At 38.1% G+C, this 16,889-nt stretch overlaps 1 protein-coding gene across 3 annotated transcripts in view; it reads left to right on the top strand.

Moving 5' to 3' along the window:
- The window catches only part of RNF130 (ring finger protein 130), a 95,608-nt gene that overhangs the window by 53,342 nt on the left and 25,377 nt on the right, over positions 1 to 16,889 (top strand). For all 3 annotated transcript variants that reach the window (XM_053463615.1, XM_053463616.1, XM_053463614.1), the window contains 2 exons: positions 5,329 to 5,400; positions 8,646 to 8,728. In XM_053463615.1, the coding sequence (XP_053319590.1) occupies positions 5,329 to 5,400; positions 8,646 to 8,728 (155 nt within the window). The remainder of the gene's footprint in view (positions 1 to 5,328; positions 5,401 to 8,645; positions 8,729 to 16,889) is intronic.

Here is a 16,889-nt window from a genome sequence, read left to right as displayed (position 1 = left end):
AGCGCCCTCTGACAGTTACGTCACGTGATCCTGGCACTCGTTGATGCCTAAAGTGTGTATATTTCTAGGTAAGGATGGCTTTAGAGGAATGACAGGACTCTAAAGACAGTTTCTAGGCAACTGTAGTATTTCAATACATTTTAATCACAGCTTTTAAGAGACATTAAAAGAGAAAAACAAAATGACAGACAGCTTTCTTTTACTTCTCTCTACATGATGAAAAACTTATGTGGCTGATATTTTATGAGGCTCCCTATGTGGAACAGCTATTAACAATCCCCTTTTGGGAGCATTGCATCTTCTAAGTAAAATAAAAAAAAGTAGAGATGCTCCAATATGTCTATGATTCTTAAAGTAAACTGACATGGTCACAAGTTTTGATTTTGGTCTTCTACTTAACATAAATAGTTTGGAGAAATTTACCTAAAAACATGGGGATATTGTACGTTATGGAATCTTAGATTGGTGGCTTTGGATTTCCTGCGATGTCCGGCCCTGACCGGAGGTATTATCTCTGCCCTGTCATGGGGAGAAATAGTCATCAAGTTCCTGTGATTAGGAAGTTACAGTTGCCACTCTCACAAACTTTTGTTCTATAAACAAGATCACACAGGATTATGAGGTGTATTGAGCTGTAAAACGTAATATTTGGGAAACGTAACATTTCCAAGTTAAGTTACAACTACCTATTCAGGCCCCCCTTTCATATAGAGCTCAACTAAAATGCATGCTTAAAGATAAGAGCAAAATAATTGTTATACATCAAATTTCATTTGTTATAATTATGCTTGATTTTGCAGAAAATATATTAAAAGCATTTCTATACATTTGCACTTTTTTTAAAAAGGGAAATCAGTCCTGTAGATGCATTATTATTATTTCTTGTTTCCATCAGATGGAAAATCTCAAAAGAACAGCAGGGAAATTGCAACATATGTACAACACAACACAAAGAAACACTCTGGCGCACACACACACACACCAACCCTCAAGAAATGAAATAAGTCTCACACATTAGACGAATTGCCATGTAAGAAACGACCTTTCTTTTTTCTGACTGTTTTCTAAAGGTCAGGCGAAACTTGATGAAATTTTTATGTGCTGAAAAAGCTTCAGCCAATGAATGTTTAATGAGAAGGTGACAGTGCTTAAAAATCTCTGTTTGAAATTCTCAGATGTTGTAAAGGAGAAGACGGAGCTATTAGCTATGAGAGCTCCATTTGGCGTATTTAAAACCTGATCCCGGCAAACAATTTTTTTTCTTTTCCTTTCATTTTTTTTTATCTGTGTGTAAATAGAAACTGTGCTTTTCAGAAAGCTTTTCTCTAAAAGTACTCTGTAAAGCATTTTACTGCCATGTCTATTGGAGGGCCGGTACATCAAGCATTCACCGGCATCATTACTTAATGCCTATTGCCACTGTTGATTTTTTTTAAATACATTTACATTACATTACATTTATTTATAAAGCGCCGTCAGATTCCGCAGCGCTGAACAAAAAAACCTTTCTTCCGCCTTTATTCTTCCCAAAATAAATACATTGAGATTTTAAAGTGTATTAAAAGATGCACATGCAAGTTATTGAGCTGATGACATTAAAAGTATAAAGCATGTAAGTTGACCCTTTAGAATTACCAGCATTTATGTATGAATTTGTCTTAGAATATGATATGATCTACATTTAAGTCACAATAATGAACATAATCTGTTTTAACTAATAACACACACATTATTATATTGTTATTGACTACTTTGAATACATCATTCAAATATTCACAGTGTGGGTTAGTAAAAAGTATGTGAACTCCTAGGCTATCACTTCAACAAAAGCTAGTTGCAGTCAGGAGTTAGCAAACCTGGAATCCAATCAATGAAACAGAATTGGAGGTGTGTTTTAGAGCTACTTTGACATAAAAAACATTCAAACATTTTAATTTTGCTATTCTAAAGAAGCATCTTCTGATGTAAACCATGCCTCGCAAAAAAGAAATCTCTACCTACAATCAAGATTTGTTGATTTGCATAAAGCTGGAAAAGGTTACAAAGTAATCTCAAAGAGTTTACATACTCATCAGTCCATAGTTAGACAACTTGTTTATAAATGAAGACGATATAGTAACTCTTCCAAGAAGTGAGCGCCCAGATAATTCCAAGGGCACAATAGAGCTAAAGGTTTGAAGGAATCATTGGAACTGGTTAACAATTCTGTACATGAGCCTGCCATACACAAAATGCATGGAGTCCATGGCAGGACACCACAGAGGAAGCAGCTGCTCTCCAAAAAAAATTGCTGCATGTCTGAAGTTTGCCAAAGAGCACCTTGACAGTACACAATGCTACTGGGAAAATGTTTTGTGGACTGATGAAACTAAATTAGAATTTTCCGGGAAGAACACTCAGTACTATATAAGTCGTAAAATGGGCACCACATACCCACATGAAAACATCATCCCAACGGTAAAATACGGGGGAAGAGAACATGGTATCATGCAATATAATGTCAGGGTGGCTGTCTGGCAGCTGAAGTTGGGTGATGCATTAGGACAATGACCCTAAACACCGAAGTAGATCTACAACCATGGTAATAGGAAAAATCTCTAGTATTGTGAAGAATTGTGTACAATACACCTTTTATACCTATTTCCATTATAACCATGTTCATACGCATTAGGCCTGGAACACTTACATCACTTATTAATTGAACCTAAACCCAATCCAAGTGTGAAGTTCACCTGCTTAGGACTTTTTCAAAGCAGAAATCCGAACCTCTCTTTCCTTATTGATCCTTACCGTTGGCTGCCAAGGAACCGTTCCTTAACCTTCGTGATTCTTCATAGTCTGTTTTTTGCAGTATTGACAAAACAATAGGACACAGTAAGCAGGAAAAGGAAATTGTAGCCCAGTCCAATGCACAGAGGGGGCCTGGTTTCCATCAACTTGCTAACGAGCATAGAATGTGTCTTAGAAATAACTTATGTATCCTTAACTCACTTAAGGAAAAAGCTTGTAACAGATCGGGATTCTATTCTGTTGCGTGCAAACCTCTTAAAGGGGAACTTTTCAGTACTTCACAGCATTTACCATGACTTAATTGATTTATCAAAACTATCTGTAGCTAGTTGCAAATTTTTTTGGAGCAATTTCGTTTAAAAGGCACACAGAAATCCCTGTGCTTCTTTGCGCTCCACCCTTATCAAGGCGGTCAAAACCTAAAGTCCATTTTTGCCTAATGAAAAAAAATATATATGAAATACAATAAATAAGAATAACCATACTAATCCTGGGCTGCTGCCTTGATATATACATAAGCTCAGTTTTTAATGCATTTATGGTTTAATTGGTAAACAACACAGGTTAACATAAGGCGCCGAGCTACAAAACGTAGCGTTTGGGAAAGGGCTAATTGATGTAAATTAAGTAGGATTTCACTAAAAGAAGAATGTTTCCTTCTTTAAGGGACTGGAGGCAACAAGCTAATTAAAGGCTGACCTTCATCAGTTTTGATGGGAAACATTAGGCTTGACCTTTTCTCTCCTGTTGTGTGCAGCTTGGACTGGATTGATATCTGGACTCGGGATTGATCTTTTTTGGCTCTTTTTAAATGGTGCAACTCTTTTTATTTAAAATATATTTTTCAAAGGAATAGGACATTTCTACTTTGTTCTGTGCACCCTGGGGTCTACTGCTCTTGGTCTGAATGTCAGGGTGATATAATATGCTACCTTCGTATATATAGTAACTTGTTATTTATTAAAGAGAGGCACTTAAAAGTCTTGCTCTCCAGATCTTTATTTAACCTGTTTTTTATACTGTAGAATGGGATAAAAGTAAAAGTGGTACATTCACTGCAACTGGTCTGTTAGTGAGTATACCCCGCACATAGTTACATAAAGATTTATTAAAAGACACTTTAAGAAGGTTAGAGACAAGAGAGGGAGACATCAAGCTAATTTGATATTTCTACAACCTTCCAGCTTACATGATGCAGAATAGCCCCTTACTTTTAAACCCAATATGTCTAAAACAAATAAACTGACAAACAAGTGCTGGCTATGGGTTCAGCAAATAAACACGGTTACACTAGAAGCATCAGTAATAGTGACAAGAAACTAGTCCCAGCTAGTATTATTAAATGTCCTCAGCAGCAGAGGCCCGACCCAGGGCAGCGCCCATAGCCTCCCCGTCCATGGCCACCATCCTTACTGCTCCAGGACATGACGTCATATCACGGCACTCTGTGTTAGTGAGGGGGACATCTCCTTTTGATGCAGTCTATCCATAGTGTAAATTAGCCACTTGGGGAGATCAGAGATCTCTCCTGTAACCGGCCCATTGAGCATCAGCACACAGGGGGCCTGATCACACAAGAGGGCCACATGCTTATCAAATGTCTCCTCGTAATGCCTGGTAGGCTAATGAAAGCTAATAGAGCCATTGCCTAAGGTGTGGCTGCAATCAGGGGGTGGAGCTAGACCCAGAGGGACCCTAAACACCACTCCCCTCTCTGGCTTCGAACCTGGTGGCCCGCGAAACCAGACAATCCGGGTGAAACCATTTACTGTTCTGTTCTCATATTCTGTTTCAATTTGTGATTCAGTTACTAGTACAACACTACTAAAATCCCTAATAAATACAGGCGACCTAAATCACAATGACTACCTTTTCAGAAACTATTATTATATGAAGAAAATTGTCCACTGCTAACAGTGAGTTAATACATACAGTATTTATGATGGGTTGCTATATGAAGCATCTCTGGATCATCTCATTTAGAATGCCCCCAAGTATACTTGTTAGTGTAAGTGACCATGCCTATTAGATACAAAGTGGTCTAGATAGCAGTCCAGTGGGACTGCCTTTCCTATGAGTCCTAGCACATTTAATTGATGCAACTTCCATTAAGATAATATTTCCTCCTTAAAAATCCCATTATTGCAATCATTTTCAAAGCTGCGACAATCCACGTGATCTAAAATTACAAGTACAGCTAAGTACTCATCAAAGAAATTAAGATGTGCTTTTGTATGAAGTTAATATATGAATTAACACAATGTTTCTCTTTGATAAAGTGTGTCCTTCAATTAGGATGTGAAGAGGTTTCCTTATAAGAAATGCTTCTCCATATTAGTTCTGTGATGTCATTACATCATATGAAGAATTTCTATTCCAGTTTTTACTGCACTCTGTTTCACATTAATCTATATCCAGGAACATTTCATGCTGTCAAACGAGATCCATGTTTTCTTTTTGTCATTTTGAACTTGTCCAGTTTCTTCTGCCTAGTCTTCCATATTATTTATTTTTCTGATTTTATGTTTTTTCCTACAGCGTCGCCTCGGGGACGCAGCTAAGAAAGCCATCGGGAAACTGACAACAAGAACAGTCAAGAAGGGAGATAAGGTAACTGCCTTCAAAACTACATAGAACTTATGATTCAGTTTATTGAGATGGTCATACTTCATAACTATGCCTGAGTTCAAGTGCTATGTTGACAAGATTGTGGCTGCTTACCAGTAGTGTTCTTTTAGACAAAACATTAATTGCACTCGAACTGAGGAAGGTTTAATCACATAAAAACAGAAACGCTGACTGTCATGCAAACTAATATGTTAGGTAGGGGTTAAAAAATATATAAAAGATTAGAATGAATTTTTCCCATTTGTAATAACAATATACTGTAATTTAAATATAAGTAGAAGTATGAATAAATGTTTTATCATTTTATTTTATTTTATTTTATTGGGGCAAAATAATGTCTTACATATATGAATATGGTTTTTAAAAAGCCCTAGTTTTCCTGAAAAAAAAAATATAATTTGTGTGGGTAAACTAAATGTGAAAGAGGTAAATAATGGTTGGAAAGGACATAACAAAAATTGCTCTGGTCCTGTACGTCTGTGTTACTGATATAACACATCAACTTTGCTTAGGTTGCATTATCTTTTCTAGGGAATGTATATTATGTGTAATTCTTCACTAGTAGCTAGTGTTGATTTTTAAACATGACACGTGCATGTGCGGTAAGCCGCTGACTGTATCCCGCAGCCCTTTTGGATGCAGCACAATACTGAGAAGATGGCAGAGCGTAGTTCCACTTCTGCTACCAGAAGGGGTCCCTTTGAGGGCTGCTGTGACCTAGAGGTCACAGCAGCAGAGGATGAAGGTGAGGGGGTGACAGGTTGGACAGGTTGGCTATCCTGAGTATAGGAAAAGACCAACAACCAAAAAAAAGGGCAGACTAGATGGACCAGTTTTTTTTATGGGAAGAGCTATAGCCAATGTATTCCATCTGAAACATGTAAAAAACATACCTAGCTGTGAAATCACTTGTGTGGGGCATGAGGTGAAGTACTCCAAACATATAGCTCTGTGCAAACCTTCTTTATGTAGAAATAAATAACTTGCATATGCTTCTATAAGTATTCAAGAGTTAATGCTTAAGGAGAGAAACACGTAAACTGGTCAATAGGGATCATTTCCTAGAAGTAGTTCTCAAATAAAAAATCAGATCTTTAGCAGTCTTTCTAAGGCACGCTGTGAAAGGGACACCTGGTGTGCATCTTATATTTGTGCCAAATCTCCCTTTGCCTCAGGCACTAAACGAACGCTAGATGCTCTACAGGACTGTGGCAGCCATATCACAACAACAGAAATGTAAATAACGAGTGTTACTTCCACCAAAGCCAAGTTTATGTCAGATGTTTTAAAGGGAAATCTGGTCACTGTAGCTTTTAGTAGCAAGGTAAACCAGAAACACTGTATATTTAAATACGATCAGATGATGCTACTAACTAGCAGCTGGACAGACTTCTGGAATATGTTTTATGTAGCAAACGCCATTTGAAAAGCTATAGAATATTGTTGTCTACCTGGAGGCCTGTGGATTGGATGTAGTTCTCATGGAAATTTGTATGCACCCCACTCCTTTCCAGAACAAGTAGAATCTAGAAACTGGGGTGGCTTTCCAGTGGCATTAAAACCTTTACTAGGGTTATCAGGCAGACATGAATTATACACCCTTTGACAAGTACAAGCCCATAAGTTTGTGGAATTTATATACAGGCCTAATTTAATTCATTTAGTGTATGATTTCATCTTACTACCTGTCACGGGAACCAGGGGTCTTAAGCCGTGGTCCTTCTCAGGTCCTGTGGGAATGGCCCTACAAAGCTACCAGAGCCAATGTTGGTAAGCTTTTCCTAAAATCTAAGATTACAGTGTGTGTGGAACCAAAAAAGTAACTGTTTACGTGACAGGAGTGGACATCCACAAAGCCCTATTTATAATCCTAGAAAGCATCGAGTGTAATGTATTTTGATCCGTGCTTGTTTTCAGCAATTTCGCTAAATCCATTCAAGCAAACTTGAAAAAACATCGTAGCTCACACCCATCATTCATCCCTACAGACACATCAGACATGTCTACATGTGATATTGACCGCCTGCTAATTTAGTTCCTGCTGTGGTTTCTAATGCCCTTGCCTTTTGTACTTCACATTTGTCAATAACGCCACCTAATTTCAATGGAGAGCTTTTAGTTACGATTCAGAGATCATGTCTGATGCGCACGTGCAATCAGCTACTGTAAGTTGCAGTCTTGCAGCGTTGTATCACGAAATAGCCAACGTTTACTCAGCAGGTTGCATTTCACGTGGAGCGATAATATCTCTTTAGGAGCTATATCTGTCCGACTCTCTTTCCTACCCTAGTTAGACAGATTAAAGCATTTGGCTTAAGCTTTAGTTCTCTAGCTTGAAGATTTTTGTTGCGGTGAAGTCAGAAGTGATGCCAGCACAACTCTCAAGTGTCTGTTTGTTTCACAGGACAGTTACGATGTTGTGCACCTCAAAGTGGCTCTTTGGCCATAGTGGGTGGTCCTTCCCCTGACTATGACCCCTGCTGGGTGCAGTTACCAACCTCCCTGCCTCTGACCTCACCCCAACACATATTTAGAGTATGTAACATATAAAGCATCTCTCATTTAGAAAGTTCCAGTGTATGATGAGTAAATCAGATGAGAATATGAAATACCGTATTCAGTTCCAGACTATGTGGGCTCGTACGCGGTCTGCTAAAATAATGCTGATAGAATTGAAGGATCGTAGCAATGATGGAATATGTGAATGATCAGTGAAAAGCCTAAACATGTAAAACATAAAGTTGGAACAATAAATAAAACTGATACATTCAGTGCTGGGTCGAATTATTACTTTACTTTTAATTACATTCTTCATCATTACTGTAGATTATGAGGTCATCCATACATGGAAGGTAAGGTTTTTCCCTGTGTAGCATTTAAAAACTCTTAGATTTCAACAATATTTCAAAATAAGTGGATATAAAAAAGCACAAGAAAGGTATACAAGTGTTTTAAATGATGCAAATAAATAATGAGCTTATTTGGGAGAGATGATTAGGTCCATATTGGAAGTGCTAAGTGATTTTTGAAATTCTTATTGACGTTTTCCCTTTAATCATTTTCAGCCATGGGTAAACAACTAGATGTTAAAAGAAATTTGAGAATTTACATTCTAAACAGAAAAAAAAAATCCACAGTGCATAAAGATAGAAAGGCAATGCTAGCAGAATAATGGCACACTGAACTTGTGAATTAACTGCATATATGTTATTTTTTCCTCTGTTTAGGAAACAGACCCGGACTTTGACCACTGTGCCGTCTGCATCGAGAGCTACAAACACAATGACATTGTTCGCGTCCTGCCATGCAAGTAAGTTGCAACATAGATAAAGATAAAGCTGTACTGTGTGCCCCATGGGCTGTTTTTGGACATTCAAACCGGTAGATGCTGGTAGCATCTGTTATTCATTAAAGGAACACAGCTTCCCAAAATAGTGAGACCATTAAACACAGTTACTTACCCCAATATTTGGGGATCCTTTGATCCATGAGTGGAGGGAGAGGTACTTTTTCTACTCTATCCTGTCTATTGTATAACATACACAGAGTCAGCCTGACCCTGCAGGCACGATGGATCAGTGTTACCAAAAGCCAGCGTGCCATCTGAAGAAAAGTCCTCTGATGGCCTCAATGCTTATTTTTTACATCTATGTTGGCCCAATAAAAGGTGTCAGCTTTGACTAAAAGTTCTACTCTTGGATCAATACGGCTCATTTCCATTTTTCTTTATTTAGTGGAAATGCATTAATGATCACACAGAATACACGCTAATGGTAGCTGAATTAACACTCAGGAAAGAAGACTTCTTTTAGCAAGAATTATATATATATATATATATATATATATAAATATATATATATTTATTATTATTATTATTATTTTAACGCTTTAATATACTTGTGATCTTTATAAGCATAAATGCAGAAGTACTTTATACAGTGTTTATGCCATACCATGCTTCATTCTTTTCCTTCTGTTTTAAAATATTGGAATGCATGTTCTCAACTCTTACCTGTTTACGCCAGCTGTACTGTAATAGGATTGCAGATAATACCCAAGCATTATAAATCAGTGTAACGGGATCTGCTATGAAATTTCAGAATCTTCCACCTCCTGCTCATAAATCTGCTTGAAACATGAGAATTCTTCCATTATATGACTCATTTTTTCCCCTGCATAATATATTTTTAGATAGGTTTTTTAAAAGAAAAAAACAGGAAAAAGGCAAATGCCCGGTTGGCCAGTGGCCATTAGGCCTAAATACTTGTCTACCGGGAAGTAGTATTTAAGATAGAAATACTTTTTATTGAATGAACAGCATCAAGAGGGCAAACCCTGCTTGTCTTACTCATTCTAGGCCGCCTAGTCACGCCATACGCTTTTGAACTTCTCTCTCTCATATATAAACCCATTTATATTAAACAACTGTTGAGTATAAAATAAATTTGTACATAAAATTCTTGCTTGATAAATTGGTTGAAAATAGACTTACACAATGAAAGGATTTGGAGGGATTTTCTAAACTATGTCGAGACATAGGAGCTGCTATGATTGTGAAATAATCTGAGTTCTTTGAATTGTAAAAATAATACATCACAGGTATCTGTTTTGAAGCTGTAACTCTGATATGGGATGAATGAGAAGATTAAAATAAGCTGGGATTTTGCAAACAGTAGGAGACAAAGTAAATGCACTACAATACAATCTATTCTCACTGTTCCATTGTTTGGGTCAGCATGTGTGTGTGTGTTATATAGCAAGCGTTAGCGTACAGGTATTAAAGGGGAAGTCCCATAGAAAAATACATATTTTTTCTTTACGCGATACATACAGTGCAGCATCCAGTAATGTAGTTTAGAACTGAAGAAAATGCTGTTTTCTACCATATTTGTCACTTATGTGATATTTTCCTGCTCATACACCATACTTTGCTGATTCTTTATGGCAATGCTGATAAAGTCCATTCCTCTATAGACTCTTTCATTAGTTAGAGTGTCAGGTTTGATGGTAATGACTGAGCCATTCTCATACCTCCCAACTGTCCCAACAGTCTGGTTTCTGCAGGACAGTCCTGATTGTTGTCCAGGGTAGCTTGGGCCAGTTGGGGAGATCCTATGATCTCCCCTTACCAACACAAGAAGATAAAATGTCTATGAAGCTCTGTGCTGTTGCAGCACAGACCTCCTTTTCGGTTTCCATACAGTTTCTGAGGCCGGCTCCATCCTCCCTGCTTCTTATCACAGCCCTTAACACGGGTTCCTGATTCGGACACCTGAAATGTTGGGGGTATGCATTTCGTTGTTTACTTCAGGCAGTGTGATAAGGAATCAGGGGCCAAGATGACAGAGCTACAACACATGACAAATACACAGCTTTCTGAAAATATTGCCTTGTATATTGCATATTACTGACTTAATGGGTTAGGATGCTCAGTGCCCAGTGTCAGGAATTATGTGACACAGTATGATTATTCCACATTCCGCTAATGAAATTCTCAGGCATGGTTTTATACGCTCTCCTAATGATTGCTTCCAGATATTTTACAGTATCGCCAATGAATTTCAGTCAATCAATAAACAGATCTCATCTCTGCAAGAGAGAATTGAAAATCAATGCCTAATGGGATGAGTTGCAACTTGGAAATATATTTTCTGTGAAAGGCGGTATAGTTAAATTTTAATCTGGGTCTCGCATGTGGCCATGTTCCTCCCCACCAAACCAACCTTGATGAACCTACAGTAAAATGAGTACATTCCAACAGCTCAGAACTAGATATAGCTTATTGCTTCCTTTTGGTGCTAAGTTATTATTCACCTTTGAATAGCATTGCTATGCCACTGTGAGTAATGTCATCTTGTGAATGATAAAATCTAAGAGATGTTTATTAAATCTGCTCTTGATTAAATCCAAATCCAAATTTGTTTCTGTTATGTGCAGCTCCATAGCTTATAAATGCAGTTAGTGCTGGTAATTAAATTAAGTGGTAGATGCCCATAGTATGGTAAGATGCCACATCCCAAAATAGTTTTTTTACATTAGTTTAAAGATTACTGTTCTACTTTAGGCAACACATTATATAGACTCTAGTATGATACGCAAGTAAACCTTATTAGCTGTTTCATTTTATTATTTCCTTTGGTTGTTTAACCACATACAAATACTACATGATTTGAGCATCATTTACAGTTTATATGTCAACAGGCTTATGATTAGAGAATAATTTCTGGGAACGTTTCGAGCATTCAACAGTACTTGTTTCTAATACTGCATTTAGTTATAAAAGTGTTAAATTCAACAGAGTAGGAGGAACAGCAGCTTTAAATACTGAAGTCCCTTTAGGTAATCAGTGCTCTGCAGTGTGTTACAGTGGGAGCTAGACAAAAAAGTTGCAGACCCTTGCAGCACCCGAGTTGCCACATGGTGCACATTTCACAGTGAGACTTACAGTGCTCTGAAAAAGTATTTGCCCCTTTCTCGATTTCTCCTATTTTTGCACATTTGCCATACTTAAATAGACTTTGAAAGCAAATGGTCTATCTATAAGTCTGGAAAGGGTTACAAAGCCATTTTAAAAGCTCTGGGACAAACTACAGTAAGGTTTATCTACAAATGGAGAAAACATGGAACAGTGGTGAACCTACCCAGGAGTGGCTGGCCTACCAAAAAAGGCCAAGAGGAATCGACTACCCGACCAGGAGATCACAAAAGAACCCAGACTAACATGTAAGGAATTGCAGGCCTCACTTGCCTCAGTTAACATCAGTGTTCACGGTTCCACAATTAGAAAGAGGCTATGCAAAAACGGCATCCATGGGAGGGTTGCAAGGCAAAATCCACTGCTGCTGACCAAAACAGAAAAAAAGATTTGCCTCATATTTGTGAAAAAAAACCTCACAATGACCCCCATTGATGACCCCCAAGACTTTTGACATAATATTCTGTGGACTGATGAGTGAAAAGTGTCACTTTTTGGAAGACATGGGTTCCATTATATCTGGCATCAAGATAGAACAGAACATCATATCAACAGTCAGACACAGTCGTGTTGGTGTGATGGACTGGGACTGCTTGCCATAATTGATGGACACATGAATTCTGCTATCAGAAAACCCTCTCAGTTCACGAGCTAAAGCTCAAGTGCAGTTGGGTTTAGCAGCAGGACAATGATCCGAAGCACCCACGCAAGTCTACCTCTGAATGGCTCAAAAGAAATGAAAGTTTTGGAGTGGCCCAGTCAAAGTCCTAACTTTAATTTGATTGTGATGCTGAGGTATGACCTTAAAAGGGCAGTTCATTCTCGAAAACCCTCCAGTGTGGCTGAATTAAAACAGTTCTGCCAAGAAGAGCGGGACACCCACAGTGATGTAAAAGACTCATTGCCGGTTATCGCAAATCTTTGATTGCAGGTGTTCCCAACCAGCTATTAGTTATAGGGGACAATTGCTTTTTCACATGGGTGATATAGGTTTTGATTAACTCTTTACCTTCGATAAATGAAATGCATTTTGTGTTAACTCACATTGTGACAAATAAGCAAAAACAGTAATTGGAAAGGGGCAAATACTCAAAGCACTAGGTCAGATTAGGTAACCATTACCAGCAGTCAACATTCCAACATTTGTGTTTTTCAAGAATAAATTTAGGTCTAATTTTGTCTAAAAATATAGTTGGGATTTGTATGACGGGGGAAGGTTTATCAAAACCTACCAATGTGATAAAGAAGCCCTGGTGACACATTTTCTCATTTAGTCATATAGTATTATATTGTTCTTTCTGTCTCCTTGTCTAGTTTACTCCTTCCTCTTTTCTCTCTCTGGTTTTCTATTTCCATTTTGTTCTTTTTTCTTTTCTACAAAATACTTGTTCTAGCTTCAAATAAACTCATCAGCCAGTCTGCACATTCTGTGCCGTCGTATGAACAAAGCTTGTGTGTACCGAAGTCTAAGCCTCTCTCCGAGCGTTCAGTAATGGGGTTCGGAGATGCTGTGCTCTCCACAGTAATGATTTTATGCCTGGTTCTATTCAATTATCTGTGGATACTGAAACACTAAGACAGCAGCACTGCTGAAATGGATGTCAATGATGAATGCTGTGTCTGTATCTGTCCATCACTTGAGGCATGGTATCAGGCAATTATGAGATCTATAGGAGAACGCCCCATCAATCCTTAATTCCTTTAGTTTATTTCAAGAGTAATCATAACAGTCATTTGGTACTTGTTGTTGTCACTGTGAGGGGATCTTCCCTTGGCACAAAATTATCGACATCAGGCCTGGAATGGATTTTTCAAACAAGCCGAGAAAATCTATAAGAAAAAAAACAGAATTTTTAACACTAAAAGTTCCATCATCTGTAGCAAGCTCGTGGTAATTAAGCATGACATGAGTTGAATAGCTGTAACAAAGTGTGGAAAGGGTGTTTTAACATTAATTTGTCTGTCTGAGGCTAGGTTTCCACTTGGGTTTTTGTCCGGCGTTTTTTTCTTGATGAAAAACGCCAGGAAAACTGCCAAGAAAACTGCCGCTGCATTTACCTGCGTTTTGGCGTTTTTTCTGCAGTTTTTTCTGGCGTTTTAGCCTTTCTGTGGAAATTGCTTTTTTTGACCTTAGGCAGTTTTTCCAGCCTTTACAAGTTAGAAGTTTCACCCAGCTAAAAGGGATTAGGATAAATGGCAAGTATCTGCCCTCTCCTGATGTCATTTACTTGGTAGACCCTTTTGTCTCTTTTCTGTGGTTTGTAAGGCATGCTTTATTCCGAATGTCTGCTCCTCTGGGAAGATTGGCCCCAAATGATGGTGCAAATTGTTTGCTGTTGCTTTTGGCACGCAGGATCTGGTCGCGTATGTTTGTTTGTAATGGCATGTTTGTTCCAAATGGTGTAAAATTCAATATGAACCAGTCCAGGACTTTGTTTTGTGTGAAACTGTTTGTTTTCAGCCTATTTCTCGTAGGACACACAGATACTGGGTCCATCCTCTGCATTGTAACTGTGGAAAAAACGCCATAAAAAACGCCAAGGCAATAAACCCACATGGCTTTTTCATGGCGTTTTTTCTCTCCCATAGACTTCTATTGGAGAAAAAAAGCCAAGATTTCTTGCAAAAAACGCCGGAGTGTCAACATGCTGCAGTTTTGAAAAACTGCCACAGAGCCCAAAAAAGCAGAAAAACGCCAAAGAGGACTGAAAAAACGCCAAACAGAAAAACGCCAAGTGGAAATGGCATTTTGCGATTTCCCATTGAATTACAGCTAACATCTGGCTGCATGCGTTTTTCACAAAAAAACGCCAGGTGGCACTATTGGCGTTTTTATAGGCGTTTTTAGCTAAAAAAACCCAAGTGGAAACCTAGCCTAAGAGTGTAATATGAAACAGCTAAAGCATTTTTGCTTTGATCCATACTTTGTTATGATATCATGGTAATGACAGACTGGGAGGCATTGAATTGAAGTTCAGACAAAATAATACAGACACAACGGGCTATATTCAATGCTCGAGATAAATCTGTCACTAGTATTTGAATGGCAATTCATGCATATATTGCAATGGGAAAAAATGAGATCAAAACAGTGATATGTTTATCTGAGTTAGTGGGTTGGATTTAATGCCGTAGACAAATCTATTACAAGTAACATAATAGAAAAATCCCAAGCGACTGTAACAAAACAAAAAAACGATTTATATATTTGCCTGGATTAATTGAGAGCAAATGTATTACTGGTTTTATCATTTGTGTTCCATTGTGCTCTATGGATTGTTGTTAAGCTAATTGTAATAGAGTTGTCACGGGCATTAAATCCAGCCGATAATTTTTTTTTTCCATTGCAACCTACTTTAGGATTGCTATTCGATTACTTGTGATATATTTATCTCAGACATTGTATGTAGCCCAATAGTTAATAATTAGCAGAGCAGTGATCATGCAGAAGTAATGATCGTATGTGGAGTGAACTTAGTTTTGCATTATGCTGATAGCTATTACTTTCTCATACACATCAATAATTATGCACAGTGCACATGTGTATGACACCCACAGGAACCTTTGCGATTGGCATGTCAAAAGTTCTTGCCAATAGAAAAATGCCATTCTTGTCTAACCACTACATACCGTATTTTCCCAAGTATAAGACACTCCTTAATTTTGGGGGACGAAATTTAAAAAAATATATATTGCATAAAGTTATTGTACTGGCTGCCTGGGCATGATATGAGTGTGATTGATGTTAGCTGCTAGCAATTGTTAGCAATCACACTCCTATCATGCTCAGACAGCCAGTACTTGCACTTCACTTTCAGCTTCCCTGCGCCCCCTCCCTGTGCCCCCTACACACGCATCCATGTTATCACACACACATATTCATTCATTTACTCCCCCACCTTACCTGAACTGAAGATCGCAGACTTCCATGGGGGCCGCTGTTTCCCTCTGCGTTGTTCGAACAGGAACAGGAACGGAGCGGAGTCATGTGATGCAATGTGCATTCACGTGACTCCACTGGGTTCCTGTGCTGAGACGCTGATTAGCAACACAGGTAAGCAGCAGGTACCCTTTCCGGTAAAAAAAAATATTATATATAAAAAATCTACCACCACTGTATAAAACGCACCCAATTTTTAGACCCCAAACTTTTCTAAAAAAAAAAAAAAGGTGCGTCTTATACATGGGGAAATACGGTATATGGTTTGACATAAATCATACCTTCCAAGTATCCTAGTTTTTGCAGGACAAACACAATTTTCAGACAGTGTCCTGCTGCCCCATGTAGCTGCACAACTGTTGCACTTTTGCAGGTAGTAGGGATCAAGAACCAGTGGAGGAAATCTCCATTGACCAGCCTAGGGATCAGTAAAATAAACAGACACGTGACCATGTCGCAACACTCTGAAGGTAAGTGCCATGAGACGGCTTTCCAGATTAGGTGAGAAGGTTATCTCATCCTTACCTTGCCCCGTACCCGGTCTGGCCATCACCATGGGTCCAACTACACATCCTGTCCATCTCTATCCAAATACCCCGACACAGATATCCCGTTAGGATAGCTGGTTAAATGCCAGACTCTCTACTTATTACATTTTATTTATAGCGTGCCATCTGTTTTGTATGTTTTATGCAACCATGTCAAATAATCTAGTAAAAAGAAATTTGCAAAGTTTAGTGATGGCAACATGATGTTTTTTTCAGAGGGGGTACTTTGTAACACAACTGGTTTGACTGCAAATAAAAATTTGGAGTGTAAAAATAGGAAACTATTTTTATAAACACTGAACTAGAAGCACAAGTAAACCATTTTTTTTATTTTCATGATAGTGTATTTTTAAATTCCAGTAATTTGAAATGGTTTTATTTTATGAATTGATGCCATTCTGTTCTTGTTTGGGTCATCTAGCTGTGCAAAGTCCATCTGCAAAGTCCATTTATAAATTATATATTAGATCTCTTTATTTACTCTTGTTTACACTTTGTTAGAGAGTTT

This window comes from Spea bombifrons, chromosome 4 (assembly GCF_027358695.1).
Source record: "Spea bombifrons isolate aSpeBom1 chromosome 4, aSpeBom1.2.pri, whole genome shotgun sequence".
Lineage (NCBI taxonomy): Eukaryota > Metazoa > Chordata > Amphibia > Anura > Pelobatidae > Spea > Spea bombifrons.
This window is presented reverse-complemented; position numbering and strand designations above follow the sequence as displayed.